Genomic DNA, 24,166 nt, shown 5'->3' with positions numbered 1-24,166 from the left:
GAAACACAATCTGCCACAGGCAATGATGGTCCAATTCTATACTGCTATCATTGAGTCCATCCTCACCTTCTCCATCATGGTCTGGTTTGACAGCCACCAAGCACGACATCTGGAGGCTGCAACGGATCGTTCACACAGCTGAGAAGGTTGTTGGCTGCAACCTTCCCCCCATTGACGAACTGTACACTGCAAGGGCCAGGAAGCGAGCGGGCAAGATCATCTCTGACCCCTCTCACCCTGGCCACAAACTCTTTGAAGCACTTCCCTCTGGAAGGCGCCTCCGGACTGTCAAAGCAGCCACAGCCAGACATAAAAACAGCTTTTTTTCCACGAGTGATAGTTCTACTCAATAACCAAAGTCTGTTGTCTCTTTTTTGCTCTGGTTTATTTTCACCCACATGTTTAGACCGTAATATTGTATCCTTATTGTTTTGATGTGGTTATGCTTTATTCTTAATTGTTAACAGTATGTTTGTGTTGTCATTTGTGAGCGGAGCACCAAGGCACCTTCCTTGTATATGCACATACTTGGCCAATAAACTTATTTATTCATTCATTCATTCATTCATTCATTCATTCATTCATTCATTCATTCATTCATTCATATTCCTTCCTCTAGCTTCTCAATTCTCAACTCTTTTGTCTCACACCTTCTGTTTTTTCATCTCTGTCCTTTGTCCAACCATGGGGCTATCAAAAAACCTCCCTCGCCTGTGTTCACCTCTTACCTGCCATGCTTTGTTCTTCCCCTCCTCTCTTCCAACTATCTTTATCCCTATCAGTTTGAAGAAGGATCCCGACCTGGAATTTCACCAATCCATGTTCTCCAGGAATGGTGCCTGACCCACACAGTTACTCCAGCATTCTGTGTCTTTTAAAAAATAAAACTGTTGACTATTCTCTTAAAGTTACAATCAACATGGACTCTCATTCATTAAGAAGTTTCCAGGACAAAATGCGTGCAATAGCCTCTGTCAACTTCTTTCATTCAAAACATTCTCATGCGCTCATTTTGTTAATAGCATTCTCATTTCACTCCTACCATTGGGGAGAAGGTATAGGAGTCTGAAAAGCATGACCACCATGAAAACCATGGTTCAAGAATAACTTCTTCCTGACAACCATTAGGCTCTTGAACACAACGCAACACTAACCTTAACTATGAACGATGGAGTGTCTTTAGCTCCATAGTTAAAGGGCTTTGAGCTTTTTCCAGAACTGTTGCGATTATTCACTTATTACATTTTTATTTATAATATATTGTCTACGGGTATTGTGTTTACAGGTTTATTATGTTACTGTGAATAAGGATTTCATTGTTCCATTGTTGTTACATATGACTATTGAACACTCTCGACTTTTAGCACTGTGGTCAGTGTTTTTTCTGAATCTCCCTTGCTCCCACTTATGAAACAGAATAAAATAATAAGTCCACATGTCTTAATGTCAACACTCTTTGCTTCTTTGCGTCCTTTCTATTTTCAGATGCCTACTGGCTTTAGAATTAGGATAATAATTGCCGCCCAACTTCTTACTTCTTTATTTATCCTTTTGATCCCCGCTGGCAATGGCCATCTCGAAAGGACTTGCATTCTCACACAGATTTCTAAGAAAATATTGTCCACAATTCAAGTTCCATCAAGAATAACTATTATTGAAAATCAGGCATTCATTAAGCAGGATTGGGTAGGGAAATCAAAACCAGAAGACGTGTTTAAGGTGAGAAGGGTAAGATTTAACAGGAACCTGAGGGGCATCTTTCTCGCTCAGAGGGTGGAGGGTATATGGACCGAGATGTCAGAGGATAGACACAAAGTGCTGGAGTAACTCAGCAAGTCAGGCAACTTTTCTGAACGAAAAGGATAGGTGACGTTTTAGGGTTGGGATCCTTCTTCAGACTGAAAATGGAGGATGGGGGGAGGAATGTGGAGTTGAGGAAAAACCAGGACCAATCAAGGGTGGCAACAAATGCCTCCAGCTCTTCACACCCCAACACTACCCCCCACATCCCCTACTTTCAGTCTGAAGGATTCCAACCCAAAACATCACCTATCCTTTTCCTCCAGAGATGCTGCCTGACCCACTGAGTTACTACAGCGATATGTGTTTATCTTTGGTATAAACCAGCATCCGCAGTTCTTTGTTTCTACGAGATGTCAGAGAAATAGTTGAGGCAGATACTATAACAATGTTTGGACAGGTACATGGATAGGAATGGTTTAGGGGGATATGGGCTAAATGTAGGAAAATGGGACTAGCTTAAATGGGCCATCTTGGTCAGCATGGACGAGTTGGGCAAACAGTCTGTTTCCCTACTGTATGACTCTATGACTAAGTGAACTTGGAGGTCTGAAGCTTTGTTGTGATTCTTCTGAACATCTGGCATGCTAATATATAGAGGACAGAGATACGAGGAGATATAAAATGGCACCTTGTGAAGGGCTTCAAATGCTCGCATGCCATGCTCATAATTTTGAAGTAAACATGTGTTGTCCATTCTGTTCTGCTTCTGTTCAAACAAGCAGCATAGTCGCACAGCAGTAGAGTTGCTGCCATGCAGCGCCAGAGGCCCGGGTTCGATCAAGACGAGAGGCGCTGTCTGCATGGAGTTTATACATTCTCCTTTTGCCAGTGTGGATTTTCTCCGGGTAGTCCGGTTTCCTCTCACACTCCAAAGACGTGCAGGTTTATAGATTAATTGGCTTCTGTAAGATTGTAAACTGTCCCTAGTGTGTAGGATAGTGCTGGCGGTCGGCATGGACTCGGTGGGCCGCAGGACTTGCACTGTATCGCTGAAGTCTCTAAAAGCCACTGATAAAAATGTAATCTTGCCTGTGAAGCTTCTTCCTGATCAACTTAAATAGCTCATAAACCAGCACAAGTAACGCAAGGTAGTTCTCTCAGGAACCATAGCCATTGGCCTTCCAACGGTCATAATCCCTGTCCTCCTCCCAGGCATTCAGCTCTCAGCTGCCACCAACCTTCCTTCCAAAATCCAACTTGGCCACCTCATCCCGACCAAAACCTTCACAACCATTCACTCAGTCAGTGCTTGGTCCATGACCTTGTTACTGCAAACAACTCACACACCACACCCACGATAAAAGCACACCAATTAATCAAAGCAAGCAAAGGCAAAGAAGGTCAAACGACGAGACTTAGTCATTACACATGGAAACATGGCTGCTGTTAACTTTATTACATCACCGATATAAAAGTGGGAGAGTAAGAGGGGAGTCAGATCTTTGATTTGATTCAAATACTCGATGGCACGGTGGCACAGCGGTAGAGTTGCTGCCCTACAGCGCCAGAGACCCAGGTTCGATCCTGTACGGAGTTTGTACTTTCTTCCCGTGACCATGTGTGCTTTCTTCGGGTGCTCCGCTTTCCTCCCACATTCCAAAGACATAGAGGTTTGCAGGTTATTTGGTTTAGCTAAGATAAAATTGTAAAATTGTCCCAAGTGCATGGAGATCGCTGGTCGATGGGGCGAAGGGCCTGATTCCACAAAGTATCTCTAAATCAAACTGCACTGAAAAAAAATGTTCAAAACTAGGAGCTAAGTGACAAGATGCAGGGGGGTGACATGGGAATGGAAGTTGTTGTGGAGATGGGAAAGTTCAAGTTCAAAGGAGCAATGAGTTTGAATTGTGTGCCCTGTAAGATGGGAAGCCAGTAGAGGTCAGCAAAGATGGGCTTTACACAGGAATTGCTGACTGATCGGTGTTCACACTGTTCGAGCAAATAGCTCTAATTGCTTTTATCCACCCTGTTCGCATATCCCTTCAACTGCTGTTCCTTCATCTGCTTGTTTAATCTAATCTTGAATGTTTGACATAGTTCCTGCTGAACCACTAACCATAGAAATGAATTCCACAGCTACTGAAAAAAGGATGTGTAATTGAGGAAAAAGATTTTGATGCACAACAGATTCTTGCAGACGCAAAGTTTGTAGAGAGTTTAACAATTTTGTAGAGAGGAGCTTGCAAAAAACCCAGCGGTCCCCCTGCACTAACAAGATCCGACACACTAGGGGAAATTTACATTTTCTACAAGACCCATGTTGCCAATGTAAAAGTATTCAATTTTATTGATTGATACGAGAGAGATAATAGAGAGATAATAGAGGGCGGCACAGTGGCGCAGCAGTTGAGTTGCTGTTTTACAGCACCAGAGACCCAGATTCGATCCTGACTACGGGTGCTGTCTGTACGGAGTTGTACGTTCTTCCTATGAACGCGTGGGTTTTCTCCAGGTGATCCAGTTTCCTCCCACACTCCAAAGACATACAGGTTTGTAGGGTAATTGGGTCTAGTAAAAAATGTAAATTTCCCCTAGTGTGTCGGATCTTGTTAGTGCACGGGATCGCTGGTTGGCATGGACTCAGCAGTCCGAAGGGCCTGTTTTCGCACTGTATCTCTAAACTAAACTAAACTAAACTAAACTAAACTAAACTAAACTAAACTAAACTAAACTAAACTAAACTAAGGAATTAGAATCCAAGTGTCATGCGTGTACTCCTAGAGATTCTGGTGGAATGTTTTCCATTTGACCATGGATTGATTAAAGAAAAGAAAATACAAGAAGCTTGTCCTTTTGTGGGAAGAAATAGGATTTTGACACACAATTGTCATCCCTGCAACTATTTCCAATCCTATGTCATCCCTGTACCTTGTTGCATATTCTTCCCATTATTAATTAGCTTCAGTAAAATTGTAAATTGCCCCTGGTGCGTAGGATAGCGCTAATGTACAGGGATCGCTGGTCGGCGCGGACACGGTGGGCCGAAGGGCCTGTTTCCGCACTGTATCTCTAAAGTCTGACGTAAAGTCTAGAGTTAACACTTTGGCGATGCTATTCCTGGGGATGGGTGTCAGTGGCATGTGGGGCTGGCGGCATCTTCACTCCATTTTGTGTCAGGACCTGACGGGTGCTGATTGAGATTTTTCTGAATGCAGTCCTCCACTGGATCTTGCACAATTGGTGGAATATTAACTTCGTGCAGTTTCCCCAGCAGACTGAAGAATCTCTCCATATAATAGTGATTCCATGCATTGTCATGGAGCGGGTGCAAAGAAGAAATGTTCGTTTTAGTCATTCTTTAAAAAAAAATTAATTGAGGTGCTATAACATTTTGTTTTAATTTACTTAATTTACTTGTTGTTTAATTCTTATCTAATCTAAACTAAACTAAACTAAAGGAAAATGGGCAAGGGAATAAAATCATAAAAATAGGATGGCACAGTGGCACAGTTGGTAGAGCTCCTGCCTCACAGCACAGAGACCTGGGTTCAATCTTGACCTCAGGTGCAGTCTGTGAGAAATTTGCATGTTCTCCCCCTGTGATGGCATGGGTTTCCTCCGGGTGCTCCGGTTTTCTCCCACATGCCAAAGACATATGGGTTTGGAGGTTAATTGGCCTCTGTAAAATTGCCCCTGGTGTGTAGGGAGTGAATAACATAGGACCAGTGTGAAAGGGTGATCAATGGCCAGCACGGACTCGGTGGGCCAAAGGGCCTGTTTCCATTCTGCATCTCTAAACTAAAACTCAACTAAACAGTCAATACTATCACGCCAGGTATTGTGCCTTAGCATCACTTTACTGCACTAACCCCATAACCCATGATACCGCATCTATCTATCTATCTATCTATCTATCTATCTATCTATCTATCTATCTATCTATCTATCTATCTATCTATCTATCTATCTATCTATCTATCTATCTATCTATCTATCTATCTATCTATCTATCTAGCAGTTCCTCGGCGATATAAGGAACTGCAGATGCTGTTTTTTTTAAAAAGACACAAAGTGGTAACCTGGCGGGTCAGGCAGCACCTGTGGAGAATGTGAATAGGTGAGGTTTCACGTTAGGACACCTCTTCTGAAGAACAGTCTTGACCCAAAATGTCATTATTTTACGAAACGGTGTGAAAACAGGCCCTTCAGCCCACTGAGTCCGCGCCGAACAGCGATCACCCCATACATACACTGGCACTATCCTGCACACTAGTGACAATTTACAATTTTACCGAAGCCAATTATCCTACAAACCTGTACGTCTTTGGAATGTGGCACCCACGTGGTCACAGGGAGAACATACAAACTTTGGACAGAGAGCATTGGTCGTCAGGATTGAACCCGGGTCTCTGGTGCTGTAAGGTATCAACTCTACCGCTGCACCACTGTGCTGCCCCAGGAAAATGATTAGTCAAAATAGGATTATGCGCACACTGTTCCCAAACTGTTGAAAGAGTAAATAAAACTCCCATCCCATTTTCAGCTCATTGGGAGAGAGCAGCAATATCGGTGTTTGTGATTTTCCATTTGATCTGATAATTAGACTTGACTGGCCAAGATCAAAGACAAATTGACTCTTGTTCACGTGTTCGCACTGTCAAAGGCATTCATTACTTTTCCCATGCCTGGAGCTGTGCACGCAGAGGTATCCATTTATGAAATAAATAGCTTCACTCTGCTGTTTATAAGCACATTGCAATTTTTAATAAAACCATTTGGAGTCATTGTGTCGTACAATGTGGAAACAGGCCTTTCGGCCCAACTTGCCCACACCAACCAGCATGACCCATCTACACTAGTCCCACTTCCCTGTGTTTGCCCCTTATCCCTCTAAACCGTCATATCCAAGTACCTGTCTAATTGCTTCTTAAAAGTTGCGATAGTCCCAGCCTCAACTACCTCCTCCGGCAGCTTGTTCCATACACCCACCACCCTTTGTGTGAAAAGGTTCACATCAGATGATCTAAGTGTTCAATATAACTATTATCCAAACTCTATTAAAGGTCTGTATTTTGTAAAGTAACTAAATCGCACGAGATGTTTTTTTTTCTCAGATAGCTTACTTCATGTATCCAAGATAATGTGAGAATTGTATAGGAAGGAACTGAAGATGCTGATTTACACCGAAGATAGACACAAAATGCAGGAGTAACTCAACGGAACAGGCGGCATCTCTGGATAGAAGGAATGGGTGACGTTTCAAGTCAAAAGAGTCTGAAGAGGGGTCTCGACCCAAAACATCACCCATTCCTTCAATCCAGAGTGGCTGCCTGTCCCGCTTAGTTACTCCAGCATTTTGTGTCTATCTTTCAGAATTTATTTTTCTAGTTTCAGCTACATCTGACAGATTTGTCAGATTTCTTTCTTGAAATTCTTTTATCAAAGTTCAGTCTGAATAAACATTACCTGAACCATTCAATATCGTGGAGAGTTGAATCACTGGCCTCACTGTCTTCTCCAAAGAAAACAATTTACTTAGCATCTATTCATAACGTTGCAGTGCTCCGTGCTCTATTGAATTCCTCATCATCTCTTTGAAGTAAAGTTGTTCGAAATACACACAATGTTCCAAATCAAAAATGTTTGACCACATCCCAGATTTCAATGAGCCCTTTTGATAATAGTGTCTATTGAGTACTTGTTTCATCTGTTAATGTATACTACAGTAAACCTTCCAACAAAATAATCCAATCTGCATTTCTTAATCTGTCAAACAGTCCAGATACCTATGAATGCTATCAGTAAATCTGTTAACAGTACAACTTACTCCCATAAAAAAAGTGTAGAGTATCGTTATCAAAAAATGTTCTAAGCAATAACAACAAGCATTTCAGTCTCTCTCACAAAGGTAAACATCCCACGGTGCTCCATCAGAGTTTAGTCAAACAAAAACTATTACCAAGTTTTATATTATACTAGACCAAGAGTTGGGCCCATTCCTCGTAGAGGGGGGACAAGGAAGGGGAGAGGGTGTGAGTGAGAGAGCCCTGGACCCAAAGCCCCTCCTGTATTCTAGCAACCTCAACCCCCCCATACAATCCCCCTTATCCCCCCCTCCTCCCCCCACTGACCCACTCCATCCCCCCTACCCCATCCCCATTTGCCCCTCCCCTGTCCCCACCCCCACTTGCCCCTCCCCCACTTTAGCCTTCCCCTGCCCCCACTCCCCCCAGCCCTGCCTCCACTCTATTTCCCCCTCCCCACCCCTATTTCCCACTCCCCCTCCCCTCACACCCACCTCCCTCTCCTCCCCCTGCCCGCACCCCACTCTCCCCCCACCCCAATCTCTTCTCCCCCACGCCCTCCTCCCCCACCCCCTCCCCCACCCCCTCCCCATTCTCCTCTCTTCTACACCCCCACTCTCCCCTGCACCGCACTGTCCCCCTTCCCCCCCACCGCCATTCTCTTACCCCAACCCTCAACACCCTCACCCCCACCCTCCCCTGCCCCCCACACCCACTGCCCCCCTTCCCCCACCCCTCCCACTCTCCCCGGCCCCCTTCCCCCCACCCCCACCCCCACTCTCCCCCCCACCCTCACTCTCTCCTCCCCCTCCCCCTCCTCCCCCACTCTCTCCTTCCCTCCACCCCCACTCCCCTCCTACCCCCACCCTCCCCTCCACCCACTCGAACCCCCCTCCTGCGGACCGCTTAAAGCTCCTCCGTGCGAGGGGGGAGAGGAAAGAGGAGAGGATGGCACTGAGCACGGCACTGCCGTCAGTCGGGCGGGGGGCGGGTGGCGGGTGCTCCCCCCTCTGAGCGGGTGAGGCGACTACACCTCCTGGCAGTCAGCGCTGCCCGATCTGCCCGGTCACGCTGACAATCGATCGTCCTAGTATTGTACAAGAGGTTTTGTTTTCCCACTTTTCCACTCCAACACACTAGGGGAAATTTACAGAAGCCAATTAACTTACAAGCTTGCATGTCTTTGGATTGTGGGTGGAAACTAGAGCACCTGGAGAAAACCCACGTGATCACAGAGAGAACGTACAAACTCCGCACAGACAGCTCCCATAGTCAGAATCTAAACCGGGTCTCTGGCGCTGTGAGGCGGCAACTCTACCGTTGCGCCATTGTGCCTAAGGCAAACCGTGGAACTTGATGGCACTAGCTAGGGCTTATTAGTAATAATTGAGCTCGATTGCTTCACCATTCTGCTGCCCAGATTAAGACATGATTCAGGATAAAATTGCAGGGAGTTACATCTTGGCAATTGAAACCAGGGGACAGCACGCAACAGCGTCCGCAATAAGCAACGATACCTGGCGACAAGCCAGCTGTTGCCAAGAAATTTCACTCCGGTTGATTTCTCAGCGACGCGCTGAGATCCACTACGATTCTTGGAAGACTCCTCACGATCATGCCCGCGACACCCCGGCGAACTGTCGTCGACAGCCTAGTCGCCGGCAGTCGCCTTAAAATCGCCTAAGTGGGACGAGCCCTTAAGTGATTGTATTCCATTTACAAAGTTGCCTCACCATTTGAAAAGTGAAATCTTCCACCGAATGCTGTACAAATTCAAAGTGTAAACTAACTGACAAAATCATGCAGGACAAAATTAAAATGCCAATATGTTACATTTTATTCCAAGTCCTTGACTTTTTTTGTAAATTATCCTTTCTCCAAAAAATATCTTCGAATTAAGCTTAAAATCTGAGTGTTTTAGGTGGTGGGTTTATGGAATGAGCTGCCAGATGAGGCATGTATAATAATAACATTTAGACAGGTAAATGGTAGGAAAGGTTGAGAGGAATATGGGTCAAATTCAGGCAAATGGGACTAGCTTAGATGGGGAATTTTGTTTGGCATGGATGAGTTGTGCTAAAGGGTGCATGCTGCATTGACTCTATGACTTTCTTTTGCCATGGAAGCAGGAAAAAAAACACATTAAGAAATAAACATTTCATAAACATAAACACAGCTGCATCAGACGTGTTTGGCTACTAAAGCACAATATACCCCTCATTGTTTAAAAGTCACTATAGACAATAGACAATAGATGCAGGAGGAGGCCATTCGGGCCTTCGAGCCAGCACCGCCATTCAATGTGATCATGGCTGATCATTCTCAATCAGTACCCCATTCCTGCCTTCTCCCCATACCCCCTGACTCCGCTGTCCTTAAGAGCTCTATCTAGCTCTCTCTTGAATGCATTCAGAGAATTGGCCTCCACTACGTTCTAAATGGCCTCCTCATCTCCATTCTAAATGGCCTACCTCTTATTCATAAACTGTGGCCCCTGGTTCTGGACTCCCCCAACATTGGGAACATGTTTCCTGCCTCTAACGTGTCCAACCCCTTAAGAATCTTATACGTTTTGATAAGATCCCCTCTCATCCTTCTAAATTCCAGTGTATACAAGCCTAGTCACTCCAGTCTTTCAACATATGACAGTCCCGCCATTCCGGGAATTAACCTAGTAAACCTATGCTGCACGCCCTAAAGGCACTAGTGTGTTGGATAGTGTTATTGTACAGGATGATCGCTTGTCGGCTCGGACTCCGTGGGCCAACGAGCTGTTTCCATGCGGGACCTCTAGATTCTAAAGTGGTCAGATTTTGGAAAGACACGTCCTTCTCTTGGTGTGAAGCTAAAACATTGAAATTATCTTTCTTCGGCCTACTTTTCTTTGAAGATCATCTGTACTATAATTTTAAGATACTCATTATGACTTATAACAAACTTTACCTTGATTTATAAGGAGCAGCTATAAAGTTACTTACAGTGTTTCTAAGCTGTGGAGTCCATCGAAGCAATTCTTTCCAAGGGACTGAATGTTGTTGTTGTGGAGATGCCTGTGAAAGACATTTGCATTTAGTTTAGAGATACAGTGTGGAAACAGGCCCTTCAGCCCATCGAGTCCGTGCCGACTACCATCACCTGTTGGCCTGCGCTCAATGAGTCCGCCTCCACAGCCGTCTAGTTTAGTTTAGTTTGGAGATACAGCGTAGAAACAGGCCCTTCATCTCACTGAGACCGTGCCGATGAGGGATTCCCATAGTCTAGCACTATCCTACAGACTAGGAACAATTTACAATTTTACCAAAGCCAATTAACCTACAAAACCGTTACGTCTTTGGAGTGTGGGAGAAAACCGGAGCACCCGGGGAAAACTCACACAGTCATGAGGAGAACATACAATCTCCCTACAGAGAGCACCCATAGTCAGGATCAAACCCGGGTCTCTGGTGATGTAAGGCAACAACTGCTCCGCCATGCAGCCGACAGGATCACCACCCTAGTCTGTGGCAATGAATTCTGCAGATTCACCACCCTCCGGCTAAAGAAATTCCTCTCATCTCCACTCTAAAGGTACGTCCTTTTATTCTGAGGCTGTGGCCTCTGGTTCTAGACTTTCCCACTACTGGAAACATCCTCTCCACATCCACTCTCTCTAGGCCTTTCCTTAACCAAAGAGTTGATTTCCAGAGATGACAGGGAAGTGACTGTTCTTGACATTACGCCTTTTGAGTGAGTTCGGCACGGAAACATGCTGATAAACTAATTGATTAAAATCAGAGTGAATAATCTACACCCACTTGAACATAAAGCTGGCCACAGGCAAATTGGAGGATCAGATTGAGACCACATGCAAATTGGAGGAACAGCACCTCATGTTTCGCTTGCTACAACCCAGCAGTATGAACGTTGATTTCTGTAATTTTAAGTAACTTCTACCTACACCCCTCTCCCCTAACCCCTTGCCCCCTTTCTCCACTCAGGTCATTTAACCAGTCCCACAGTTCACCACAGTGTATCCCTCTTGAGATCACACCTTCCCTAGCCAACAATGGGCCTACCAGGCACCACCCTGCCTGAGGTCATCCGTTGCCGGCCCTGATTTGTCCCGTTTTTTTCTTGCCTCCAGCTGTTTACCTCTCCCCCCCCCCCCTTCCCACCACCCCCTACTTTCAGTCTGAAGAAGGGTCCCGATCCGAAACATCACCCATCCTTTTCCTCCAGGGATGCTGCCTGACCCGCTAAGTAATTCTGGCACTTTGTGCCTATCTTTTATAAAGTAAGATGATTGTGGCGATGATTGTGTACCTTTTGAAGTGAAACCTGGAGAACCTGCCAGCTGGAGCTAACGTAGAGAGTTATATTCATTCTACACAAGTACCAAGCAATTGTGGACGCAGCCCAGACCATCCCACAAACTAACCTCCCTTTCAAAGCTCTTCTCCGAACCTAGGTGCATGTGATAATAAACTAAACTGAACTAAACTAATCTAAATGCAAGAAGGAAGAATTAACCTTTACCCCTTGACTTTCAGTGATTTAATCCCCTCTAATCCACATTAAAAACTTTTACAATATTTTTAAATAACTTTTTTTATATAGTACAAAATGCTTTTATTTTTAAAAAAAAACAGAATACAGAGTAGTAACATGAACAAAAACTGCCTATATTGGCAGTTTACAAACAAACATTTATCAAATTAAAATATCGCCAACTTTATCAACAATACCCTTGACCTCCCGTGGTGACCAGCATTCACGGAAGGCCTCCAAAGTCCTCATGGACACCGCGTGTTCCCTCTCCAGGGACACGCGGGCATGGACGTAGACCCGGAAGAGGGGCAGGCAGTCAACTCTGGTGTGACCATCGACTACCCGCTGCCTGGACCCGCGACTGGCCATCTTGGCCAGGCCAAGCTCTCTCATCCACATTGGGTGCTCGGGATAGGGGTGGGAATGATGGGAGGTGGGGTGGTGCTGAACACAACCTAACACCCAATCAATGAAGTTGTTGTAGGGATGGTCAAACGGCTTCAGGTCCCTAGACATCCATTTCACAAGCAACCTAACCTGGCCCCTTCACACCGATGCGATGATCAAGAAAGTGCGTCAGTGTATTTCCTTTCGTAGGCGTCTGGGAAGACTTGGCAGGTCTATGAGGATTCTCTCGACTTTCTACAAATGCGTAATAGAAAGTTTTCTGACGGGATGCATCTTAGCCTGGTGGGGCAATTGCTCTTCTCTTGACCGTCTGAACTTGCAGAGTGTGGTGAACACAGCTCAGTTAATCACAGGGTTGGCACTGCCTTCTTTCTGATGATGATGATGATGATGATGATGATACTTTATTGTCACTTGTACTCAGATACGGTGGAATTCTATTTTCCATACAAACATAGAAAATAGATGCAGGAAGAGGCCATTCGGCCCTTCGAGCCAGCACCGCCATTCATTGTGATCATGGCTGATCATCCACAATCAGTAACCCGTGCCTGCCTTCTCCCCATACCCCTTGATTTCGCTAGTCCCAAGAGCTCTTTCTAACTCTCTTTTAAATTCATCCGATGAATTGGCCTCCACGGCCTTCTGTGGCCACAAATTCATAACTCTCTGTACAAAGTACACAAAAGAGTTACCCACAAAGGCGCCAACAAAATTCTGAAAAGAACTCTTCTTTGTCCATCCTGTCCATTCCCCCACCCCCCCCCCACCCCACCTGTCTCACTTAGTTCTCGGTGGGCCCCCCACACACCAGGTCCCTCTTTGTTCTCAGTGACCCCTCCCCCCCCCATGCCAGGTCACCCTTTATATACAGTAGTATCTGATCTCATTGGATAGCATGCAAAAGAAAGCTCTTCACTGTACTCCATACACCTGACAATAATAAACCTAAAGCTGCCCTGAATCTGAACGCGGTATTAAGGTGGTTGATCTATGCAGATGTCCGTTGACATCACATCTTCCATATCTAGTCCATTTTCAAGATGCATTGAATCAAGGTGGTTGGAAGCATTGTCAAGGTGGCCTGCCACCGTGGCCATTCCCGTCTCTCTCTTCCAGCTTCTGGGAGAAGATGTGGAAGCTCGAAAGTCCAGACTTAAAAACAGCTGCTTCCCCACGGCTATCAGACTCCTGAACTATTCATCTTCTTGGAGTTGCTCTTACTTTTAACTCTACCTCATTCACTTGCTCTGTTATTGTACATTGGTCTATGCTGCACTACTTCAGATGTATTTATCATTAATTGTACCATCAGTTGTGCTTATCATTACGGTGCATGTTGTTTGCTCTATGAGTTTGTGCAAACAAGCAATTTCATTGCACCTTGGTCTATATGACGAGTAAATAATCTGAATCTGAATCTTAATCCTGGGTCTCCAGTCAACAGACTTCTAAATGGATCAACCACCTTAATACTGTGTTCCGTTTTAGGTTACGTTTAGGTTTATTATTGCCACGTGTACCGAAGTATAGTGAAAAGATTTGTTTTGCATGCTATCCAATCAGATCAGATAATACTATACATAAATACAATCAAGTCAAACTTGAGATCAAAAGATAGAGCAAAGGTAAGATACAGAGTGCAGAATATAGTTCTCGGCACGATAGTGCATCAGATGTAAAGTTACGTCCTTCTATTCTGAGGTTATGGCCTCTGGTCCAAGACTCTCTCATAATAGAAACATCCTCTCCACATCCACTCTTTCATTAATCGGTAAGTTTAAATGAAATCCCCCCTCCTCCTTCTAAACACCAGCAAATTTATATGCCCTCTAATACTTTATGCCTCAATCCTGGGAAATGGTTCCTGACTGTCTAACTTATCTATGGCTCTCGATACAAATATCGGGTCTCCCTACAATCTCCGGCATTCTGGACGAAACAGTCCAAGTCTGTCCGATGCATCCTTGTAGCTCATATCCCCTAATCCAGGGTATTTATTCACAAAATGCTGGAGTAACTCAGCAGGTCAGGCTGCATCTCAGGAGAAAAAGAATGGGTGACGTCTCCTGAGATGCTGCCTGACCTGCTGAGTTACTCCAGCATTTTGTGAATAAATACCTTCGATTTGTACCAGCATTTCAACAGCATGAGGGTCAAAATTTTGTCTTTGACTGTTACTCACAAACTTACCCAAAACGTCACCCATTCCTTCTCTCCTGAGATGCTGCCTGACCTGCTGAGTTACTCCAGCATTTTGTGAATAAATACCTTCGATTTGTACCAGCATCTGCAGTTATTTTCTTACATCCCCTAACCCAGGGATCATTCTGCTAAACTTCATCCGTACTCTTTCCAAAGCCTCCACACCCTTCCTGTAATAGGGCGACCAGAACTGCATGTGATATTCCGTATGCGGTCTAACCAAAGTCCAATAGTGCTGCATTGAGACTTCCTGACTCTTATACTCGATGTCTTGACCAGGAGGCAAGCATACCATAGCATACATTCTTCACCACTCCACACAGGAGGTACAACGCGCTCTGCAAAGGGTCAACCCACGCAAGGCTGCAGGACCGGATGGTGTTCAAGGAAGGGTACTGAAGGACTGTGCTGAACAGCTGGCTGAGGTATTCACCAGGATCTTTAACCTGTCATTATCTCTGGCTACGGTCCCCAAGTGCCTGAAGTCGGCTATCATAGTTCCGGTGCCGAAAAAAGCAAAGATCTCCAACCTGAACGACTACCGCCCGGTTGCCCTAACGCCGATAGTCATGAAGTGCTTTGAGAGGCTGGTCCTCTCACACATCAAATCCAGCATCCCTGACTCACTGGACCCACATCAATTTGCATACAGGGCAAATAGATCTACAGAGGACGCCATCTCTCTGGCTCTTCACACTGTCCTGACTCACCTAGAGAGACAGGGCACGTACGTGAGGATGCTATTCATAGACTATAGCTCCGCCTTCAACACGGTCATCCCCACCAAGCTCATCACCAAACTCCACCAGCTAGGCCTTAGCTCGTCATTATGTGACTGGATCCTGGACTTCCTGCTGGAACGACCGCAGGCAGTGAGAATGGGCCCGCACCTGTCCTCCACTATCACCCTGAGTACCGGCACACCACAGGGCTGTGTTCTGAGCCCCATGCTCTACTCCCTCTTCACACACGACTGTGTTCCTGCATTCGACACCAACACCATTGTCAAGTTTGCAGATGACACAACGGTGATCGGGCTGATCACCAACGGGGATGAAACAAACTATAGAGCGGAGGTGCAGAACCTGGCGGACTGGTGCTCGGATAACAACCTGTCCCTAAATACCACCAAGACCAAGGAGCTGATCATCAACTTCCGTAGGTCACATAACGGGGAATATGCCCCGATCTCTATCAACGGGGTCAGTGTGGAGAGAGTGTCCAGCTTCAAGTTTCTGGGCACTCACATTTCGGAGGACCTAACATGGTCCAATAACACTGCTGCGCCGGTCAAGAAGGCACAACAAAGACTGTTCTACTTAAGAACACTGAAAAAGTCTGGTCTACCCCAACAGCTGCTGACGACCTTCTACCGCTGCACCATAGAGAGCATCCTAACGCATGGAATCCCTGTGTGGTACCTCAGCTGCACGGAGGCAGAAAGGAAAGCTCTACAGTGGGTAGTCCATAGAGCTCAGAGGACCATCGGAACACAGCTACCAGACTTGGAGGGCATCTACAACACACGATGCCTCAGAAAAGCCACCAGCATCCACAAAGACTCTTCACACCCCTGCAACAGTCTGTTCGAACTCCTTCCATCGGGCAGACGATACAAGGCCTTCTATGCCCGCACCTCCAGACTCAGGAACAGCTTCATCCCCAGGGCCATAGCTGCTATGAACCGGTCCTGCTGAGCCGGATGGCCACAACGCATAGATCAACTTGCACTTTACCCTGTCCAAAACTGTTACAACTGTTCGTTTCGTTGGGTTGCTGCTGTCTAAATTACCTAAATTATTGCATCGTATGGGAGGCGCATTCCCAATCTCGTTGTACCCCTGGGTACAATGACAATAAAGATATATTGTATTGTATTGTATTGTACTTGTGTTGCCACTTTCAGGGAGTTATGGACTTGAACTACCAAGATCCTTGAAGTGTGGATGGTGTTATTGGTGTAGCAATGGTGTGGCTTCCAGAGTTACTATCTACCCCATTGGAGACACTTGGACTATCTTTGGTTGAACTTTACTAGACTTTATCTTGCACTAAACGTTATTTACGTTATTTCCCTTTATCATGTACCTGTACACTGAAAATTGCTCAATTGTAAACATGTATTGTCTTTCCGCTGACTGGTTGGCATGCAACAAAAGATTTTCACTGTACCTCGGTACACCTGACAATAAACTAAACTTAAACTCAGAGTTAGACACAAATAGCTGGAGGCCAGTGTCTAGTGGAGTGCCCCAAGGATCTGTGTTGGGTCCACTGTTGTTTGTCATTTACATTAATGATCTGGATGATGGTGTGGCAAATTGGATTAGTAAATATGCAGATGATACTAAGATAGGTGGAGTAGTTGATAGTGAGGTAGATTTTCAAAGTCTACAGAGAGACTTGGGCCTTTTGGAAGGGTGGGCTGAAAGATGGCAGATGGAGTTTAATGCTGATAAGTGTGAGGTGCTGCATTTTGGTAGGACAAATCAAAATAGGACGTACAGGGTAAATGGTAGGGAATTGAGGAATGCAGTGGAACAGAGGGATCTGGGAATAACTGTGCATTGTTCCCTGAAGGTGGAATCTCATGTGGATAGGGTGGTGAAGAAGGCGTTTGGTATGCTTGCCTTTATAAATCAGAGCATCGAGTATAGAAGTTGGGATGTAATGTTGAAATTGTACAGGGCATTGGTGAGGCCGAATCTGGAGTATGGTGTGCAGTTCTGGTCGCCAAATTATAGGAAGGATGTCGACAAAATGGAGAGGGTACAGAGGAGATTTACTAGAATGTTGCCTGGGTTTCAGCACTTAGGCTACAGAGAGAGGTTGAACAGGTTGGGTCTTTATTCTTTGGAGCGTAGAAGGTTGAGGGGGGACTTGATAGAGGTTTTTTAAATTTTGAGAGGGACGGACAGAGTTGACGTGGGTAAGCTTTTCCCTTTGAGAGTGGGGAAGATTCCAACAAGGGGACATAGCTTCAGAATTGAGGGACAAAGGTTTAGGGGTAACATGAGGGGGAACTTCTTTACTCAGAGGGTTGTGGCTGTATGGAATGGGCTTCCGGTGGAAGTGGTGGAGGCTGGCTCGATTTTATTATTTAAGAGTAAATTGGATAGGTATATGGATAGGAGGGGATTGGAGGGTTATGGTCTGAGTGCAGGTAGATGAGACTAGGTCAGGGAGAATGGTCGGCGTGGATTGGTAGGGCCGGACAGGCCTGTTTCCATGCTGTAGTTGTTATATGTTAACTCAGTGGGTCAGACAGCATCTCTGGAGAAAAGGAGTAGATGACGTTTCGGGTCGAGACCCTTCTTCAGACTCAGAGTTAGTCAGAGTCACTGTATTCTGCAATAAGCTATGGTTCTTTATAATCATCTATCAGGTCTAAGTCAGAAAAGGAAGACATTTTTTTTAATTTGCCAAGAATAGACAAGGATTTCAACAGCATGAGGGTCAACATTTTGTCTTTGACTGGTACTCACAAACTTATCTTTTGTTTCCACTAGAGTTCACAAAGCAGATTGCAGCACCTTGCCAATTTTTCTCTGATGGAACTCTTAATCCGCCACCATTTTTCATCTAGAAGCCGAGGTCAGGAATTTTGAGCGCCGGTAATTCTAAATTCCCTCTTACATGACACGCCGTCTGACCTTTGTCGTTGCTCTGGATAGAGCTCTTAATGATAGCGGAGTCAGGGGGTATGGGGAGTAGCCAGGAACGGGGTACTGATTGTAAATGATCAGCCACGATCATAATGAATGGCGGTGCTGGTTCGAAGGGCCGAATGGCCTATACCTGCACCTATTGTCTACAGTCTATTGTCTATTGCTTTAACCAAACCACAGAACTCCCTACCAAGCAGTACTGTGGGGATCCTACCACTACAAGATCTTGTTCAAAAAGGCAGTTCACCACCACCACTTTCTTAAGGATTGTCAAGGATGCGTAAAGCAATTGCCGGGTTACCGACCGTTGGCAAATAAATAAAATTAAGTTCTATGAATCTGGAAATTTTTAATGCCAAATTAAAGTGTTGAAGCATTTTAATAACCATAAATGCCGCTAGATGATTCCAAATTGCACAGTATACATGTTGGAAAAATCTCAGTCTTAACAATGCAAGCTGTAATTTGCCTTTCTCAATGAGAAACACGATGCAGAAGTTTCACTGGTGTTTAACAGGAAGTTGAAAACTTAAAAGAATAGTCAACAGTCTGGAGTGTATACATAACGACACAAAGTCACAAAGTCACAGCATGAAAATAGGCCCTTCAGCCCAACATGCCCACACCAACCAACATGTCCCATCTACACTAGTCACACCAGCCTGTATTTGGCCCATGCCCCTCTAAACCGGTCCTCTCCGTGTACCTGTCTAAATGTTTCTTAAACGTTACAATAGTATCTGCCTCAACTACCTCCTCCGGCAGCTTGTTCCATACACCTATGCAAATGTTACCCCTCAGGTTCCTATTACATTTCCCCCTCCTCATCTATGTCCTCTGATTCTCGATTCCCCAACACCAGGCAAGAGACTCCATGCGTCTACCCAATCCAGTCCTCTCATGATTTGTACATCTCTATAAGATCACGCCTCATCCTCCTGTGCTCCAAGGAATAGAGTCCTAGCCTGCTCAACCTACCCCCCTAGCTCATGCCCTTGAGTCCTGGCAACATCCTTGTAAATCTTCACTGCACCCTTTCCAACTTGACACCATCTTTCCTATGCCCAGAAATGAACACAAAACTCTAAATGTGGCCTCACCAATGTCATTCATAACTGTAAAGTCCTGGCAGTCAGGCAGTATCTCTGGAGAACATGAATACGTGACATTTCGGGGCAGGAACTTTTTTCATACTGATTGCATATACATGTTACTTTCAACCCAGAAATTTTATTTTCAAATTTGATCATACAAATTTCCAGTTGGTGTTGGATTGCATGAATGGGTGCAGTCAAAGAAATGATGTTGCTAAGTTTTTATTACGAATTGGTGTTTTACCAATATTGTGCTGAAACTCCCAATATTAGCAACATCACACAGAGCATTCTTTCATGCTAATGGTCCAAAATTAACCCAATTTGTAATGAGTTCCCATCCAGTATTAGACAAAGCCAAACCTGAAAAGAATACCAATACAATTATTTTTGTGATGAAACCTGTTTCTTAATACATCTGAGAGTGCTATGATTAAACAGAGATGAGCTTTAGTTGGAGAGGAGTGAGAACTGACATCGTCTACACAGGAATAGAACCCCCTCTTGCTTCAGGACAAAGCAACATCTTTACTTTGTGGCATTTGGAATACAGGGAACAACCATGGCTTTTGATGGATGTTTATATATATTGGAAGTTGCATTAAAAGACCTGGCACCGTCAAAATGCTTATTAAAGATAGAGACATGACCCGCTGAGTTACTCCAGCATTTTGTTGGAAGGAATAAGCCTTTCGGCCCACAATGTTTGTGCCGAACAATGATGCCGAGACCGACTCTTATCCACCCGCACGTGATCCATATCCCTCCATTCCCCGCCCATCCAAAAGTCCCTTAAGCGCAAAGTTAAATTTCCAAGAAATGATTCAATACTTACAGTACAACGAGGCTGGATAAGTTGGCAAAAGCAGAGTCGGGGATGTATGCTATTTTGTTGAGAGCTAGTGTCATTGCCTGAAGTGATGGCAACTTGTTGAGAGCTTGAACAGGAATTTGAGTCAAGGCATTATCATCGAGCCAAAGATGCCGGAGGGACTGCAACCCTTCAAAGCTGTTCGGAGGTATGTCTGAAATCAGATTCGCATCCAGACGCCTACAAGAACAATGACATTTCAATTACTTTTTCTACTTTGATGGCTTGTTGCAAAACCGGTTAGCGGTAAAATAATTCAACACCTTTTAAAGGTACAAATTAATTATAGGCACTCATAAAACTAGAACAAGGCAGTTTAAAGACTTATTCAAACAGATGATGTCGTGGAAATTTGGAACGTTCTCCAAAGACCGGGTCTGTTGCAAAATAGATGAACGGAACTTTGAACAAGGGACAAACTGCTGGAGGAACTCAACAGGTCATGCAGCATCTGTGGAGGGAAATGGGCAGATGACGTTTCAGGCACCCTTCTTCAGACTGGTAGAATATTATTAAGTAAAACCGTAAATAACTTTACTTTTAGACTTTAGAGATACAGTGCAGAAACAGGCCCTTTGGCCCACCGAGTCTGCACCGACCAGTGATACTAATACCATCCTACACACTAGGGGTAATTTATAATTTTTTTACCAAAGCCGATTAACCTACAAGCCTGCATGTCTTTGATGTGTGGGAGGAAACTGGGAGCACATGGAGAAACCTAGGCAGTCACAGGGAGAATGTCCAATCTACACACAAACAGCATCGTAGTAGGATCAAACTCGTGTTTCTGGCGCTGTAAGGCAGCAACTCTACCACTGCACCACTGTATTGGCCGAACCATGGAACGATACCAGATAGATAGAGTTGAACCCATCAACATTCATGTCGTCTGCAAATCAGTCATACATCGCACATGCATATCTGTGTAATTAAATGTACTTAGCACACAGCAAGGATCCCAGCACAAATCCTCATGGCACAACCCTGCACACTTACTATCTGTCTCCTATGACCAAGGCAATTTCGGATCCAATTTGCACATTTGCCTTGGATACTTGGACTTGAAACAAATCAGAAAACAATGGGAAGAATTACTCCAATCAAGTACCTGTTGTACTGTGAAATCACACTGAGGCACTGTCAGCCATGAATAGATTGTGACTGAGCCTGTTTTTTTCCCCATCTACCGGACCCCTGCTCTTTAAATTCACTCAGACTCTCGATCTTCCACTCTTTACACACACTTGACCTCTTGATCTTTAGCTCTTTACCCTCTCTTGTTTCATCTGTCTCTCTGTTTACAGCCATGGGCTCCTGATCTGCTCTTTACACTCCCCTGGTCTCTTTGATCTTTCAAACTGTACTTCCTCTTCCTATCAAGTCTTTTTCTCTATGTACTGTATATATGTATTTTGTAACATCAGAGCTGCTCGTTTCTCTGTCTGCCCTGACATTGGGTACATATTGGAATTATTTGCACCCCTGGACAGTTCAATGATCACTAATATGTCTCCTTTTTCTGTCTCCTTTTTCTGTTCGTTTACTTATTTATCTATTTATTTTCTTCTCTATGTTCTAGTAATCCCTGTAAAGCGTCTTTGAGTATTTGAAAAGCGCTATATAAATGTAATGCATTATTATTATTATTATTAATATGTCCTGGCTTGTGCCATCAGGTTGCATGGTTTGCCCTTGTCTGACAAAGTCAGAGTTTCGAGCTTTGAGAAAAAATAACAAGAATTAAGCCAAACCTTTTAGTTTGGTTTAGTTTATTATTGTCACGTACACCAAGGTACAGTGAAAAGCTTTTTTGGTGCATGTTATCCAGTCAGCGGAAAGACTGTACATGACTGCAATCAAGCCGTCCACAGTGTATACATACAGGATAAAAGGAGTATCATTTAGTGCAATATACTGTCCAGTAAAGTACGAATAAAGATTGTTCCATAGTCTCCAATATGGTAGATGGTAGGTCAGACCACTGTCTAGTTGATGATTGGATGGTTCCGTTGCCTGATAACAACTGGGAAGAAAATGTTCCTGAATCTGGAGAAATGTGTTTTCAGTGACTAGTTTTGAGACTAAAACTGGGCAAATATAAGGTCACTTTATTGTTTAATCTCCACAACTCTTGGAATACATTGTAAGGCAGCCCACTTAAATTATCTAAGACTTTAATCTGGAAAGTTGAATATTGCAGAGTGTTTGTGTGTCTTAATGAACAATCTGCTGGAACAACCCAAAGGGTTGAGCAGTATCTGTAGAGAGAAATTGACAAGCAACCTTTTCGGTCAGGATGCTTCATCCAGAGCCCAGTTGAAGGGTCCCGACCTGAAACATCGACCGTCCATTTAACCTCCATAGATGCCGTCCAACCTGCTGAGTTTCTCCAGTAGATTGGGTTTTTTTGCTCCAGATTCCAGCATTCACAGTTTCTTATGCCTTCACATTACATGTCTCTCTAGTCCATAAGGATCACTATGTGAAGGTATGTATGGAGACAAAAACAGCATGTACATGCTTATAGATACACGTTTAATGATACAGGTTTAATGAAAAATAAATACAAATCTAGTCCAGTAACTGTTTTGGGGTTATCCTGATCTACTTTCAGGGTATGAACAAAATAATGTTAATTATGTAGTTTTCGTGCAATTTAGCGATACATCAAGGAAACAGGCCATTTGGCTCACTGAGACCACGCCGATCATCGATCAACCATTCACACTAGTTCTATGTTATCCCACATTCACATCCACTCCCTACACATTAGGGGCAATAGACGAAGGCCAATTAGCCTAAAAATCCACACGTCTTTGGGATGTGGGAGGAAACTGGAGCACCCAGAGAAAACCCAACGTGGTCATAGGGAGAACGTGCACCCGAGGTCAGGATCGAACCCAGGGTCACTGGCACTGTGAGGCTGTAGCTCTACCAACTGTGCCACTGTCTTACCCTTACATTTCTATGTAACATGCTTGGAGAAAAGTAAAGCGAGCACCCTATCAGGGACTTGAACTCTGGACCATCAGATGAAAAGTCTCGTGTTCTACCAATTAAGTCAAGTCAAGTCAAGTCAATTTATTTGTATAGCACATTTAAAAACAACCCACGTTGACCAAAGTGCTGCACATCTGACTAGGAAAAAAAGAAACATACAGTGGCAGGCAGCCAAACACAACGGCGCGGCCATCTTGAACAAAATGTTAATTCAATCACCCACAGTCCAACAATAAAAGCACTAAACAGGCACCCAAATTACCCAACCCCAAAAACCCCCCAAAACACAGTCCAACAATAGAAGCATTAAATAGGCATTCAAATCACACACCCTAAAACCCCCCAAAACACAGTCCAACAATAAAAACATCAAACAGGCACTCAAACCACCCAACCCCAAAAAAACACACAAAAAAGAAACATCCATCAAAGAAACATCCATCACAGTGAGTCTCCTCCAGTCCTCTCCTCACTGTGATGGAAGGCCACAATGTCTTTCCCTTCTCCCGCTGTCCTCGCCCGCAGCCAGGTTGTTGTGGTTGCAGGCCGCACCGGACGGTCCACAGCGGGCCGAGCCCAAGGCGCGTCGCGTCGCAGCCACTCCCGCAGCCTCCGAAGACGGCCGGCTCCGCCGATGACAAGTCCGATCCGGGGCGAGCGAACACGCTGTCGCTGTCGCTGCCGCTGTTGTTGCACGTCGGGGCGGTCGTGGCTCCCGACATTGAAGCCCCCGCCCAGCAGAGAAATATCCCGCGGCCATCCTAGGCCGCGCCGGACGGTGAAATGTCCGCGCCCCAAGCCCCGCGATCCGGGGCGGGCGAACACGCTGCCGCTGCCGGAGCT

At 44.9% G+C, this 24,166-nt stretch overlaps 1 protein-coding gene across 1 annotated transcript in view; it reads right to left on the bottom strand.

Annotated features, from left to right (window-relative positions):
• Positions 1 to 24,166, bottom strand: part of LOC144605276 (leucine-rich repeat-containing G-protein coupled receptor 6-like) — a 254,009-nt gene that overhangs the window by 43,219 nt on the left and 186,624 nt on the right. The window contains 2 exon segments of the mRNA XM_078420375.1: positions 10,526 to 10,597; positions 20,285 to 20,500. Coding sequence (XP_078276501.1) covers positions 10,526 to 10,597; positions 20,285 to 20,500 — 288 coding nt within the window.

This window comes from Rhinoraja longicauda, chromosome 24, assembly GCF_053455715.1.
Source record: "Rhinoraja longicauda isolate Sanriku21f chromosome 24, sRhiLon1.1, whole genome shotgun sequence".
NCBI classification, from domain to species: Eukaryota; Metazoa; Chordata; class Chondrichthyes; order Rajiformes; family Arhynchobatidae; genus Rhinoraja; species Rhinoraja longicauda.
The sequence above is the reverse complement of the archived record's forward strand: the minus strand, read 5'-3'. Positions and strand labels throughout refer to the sequence as shown.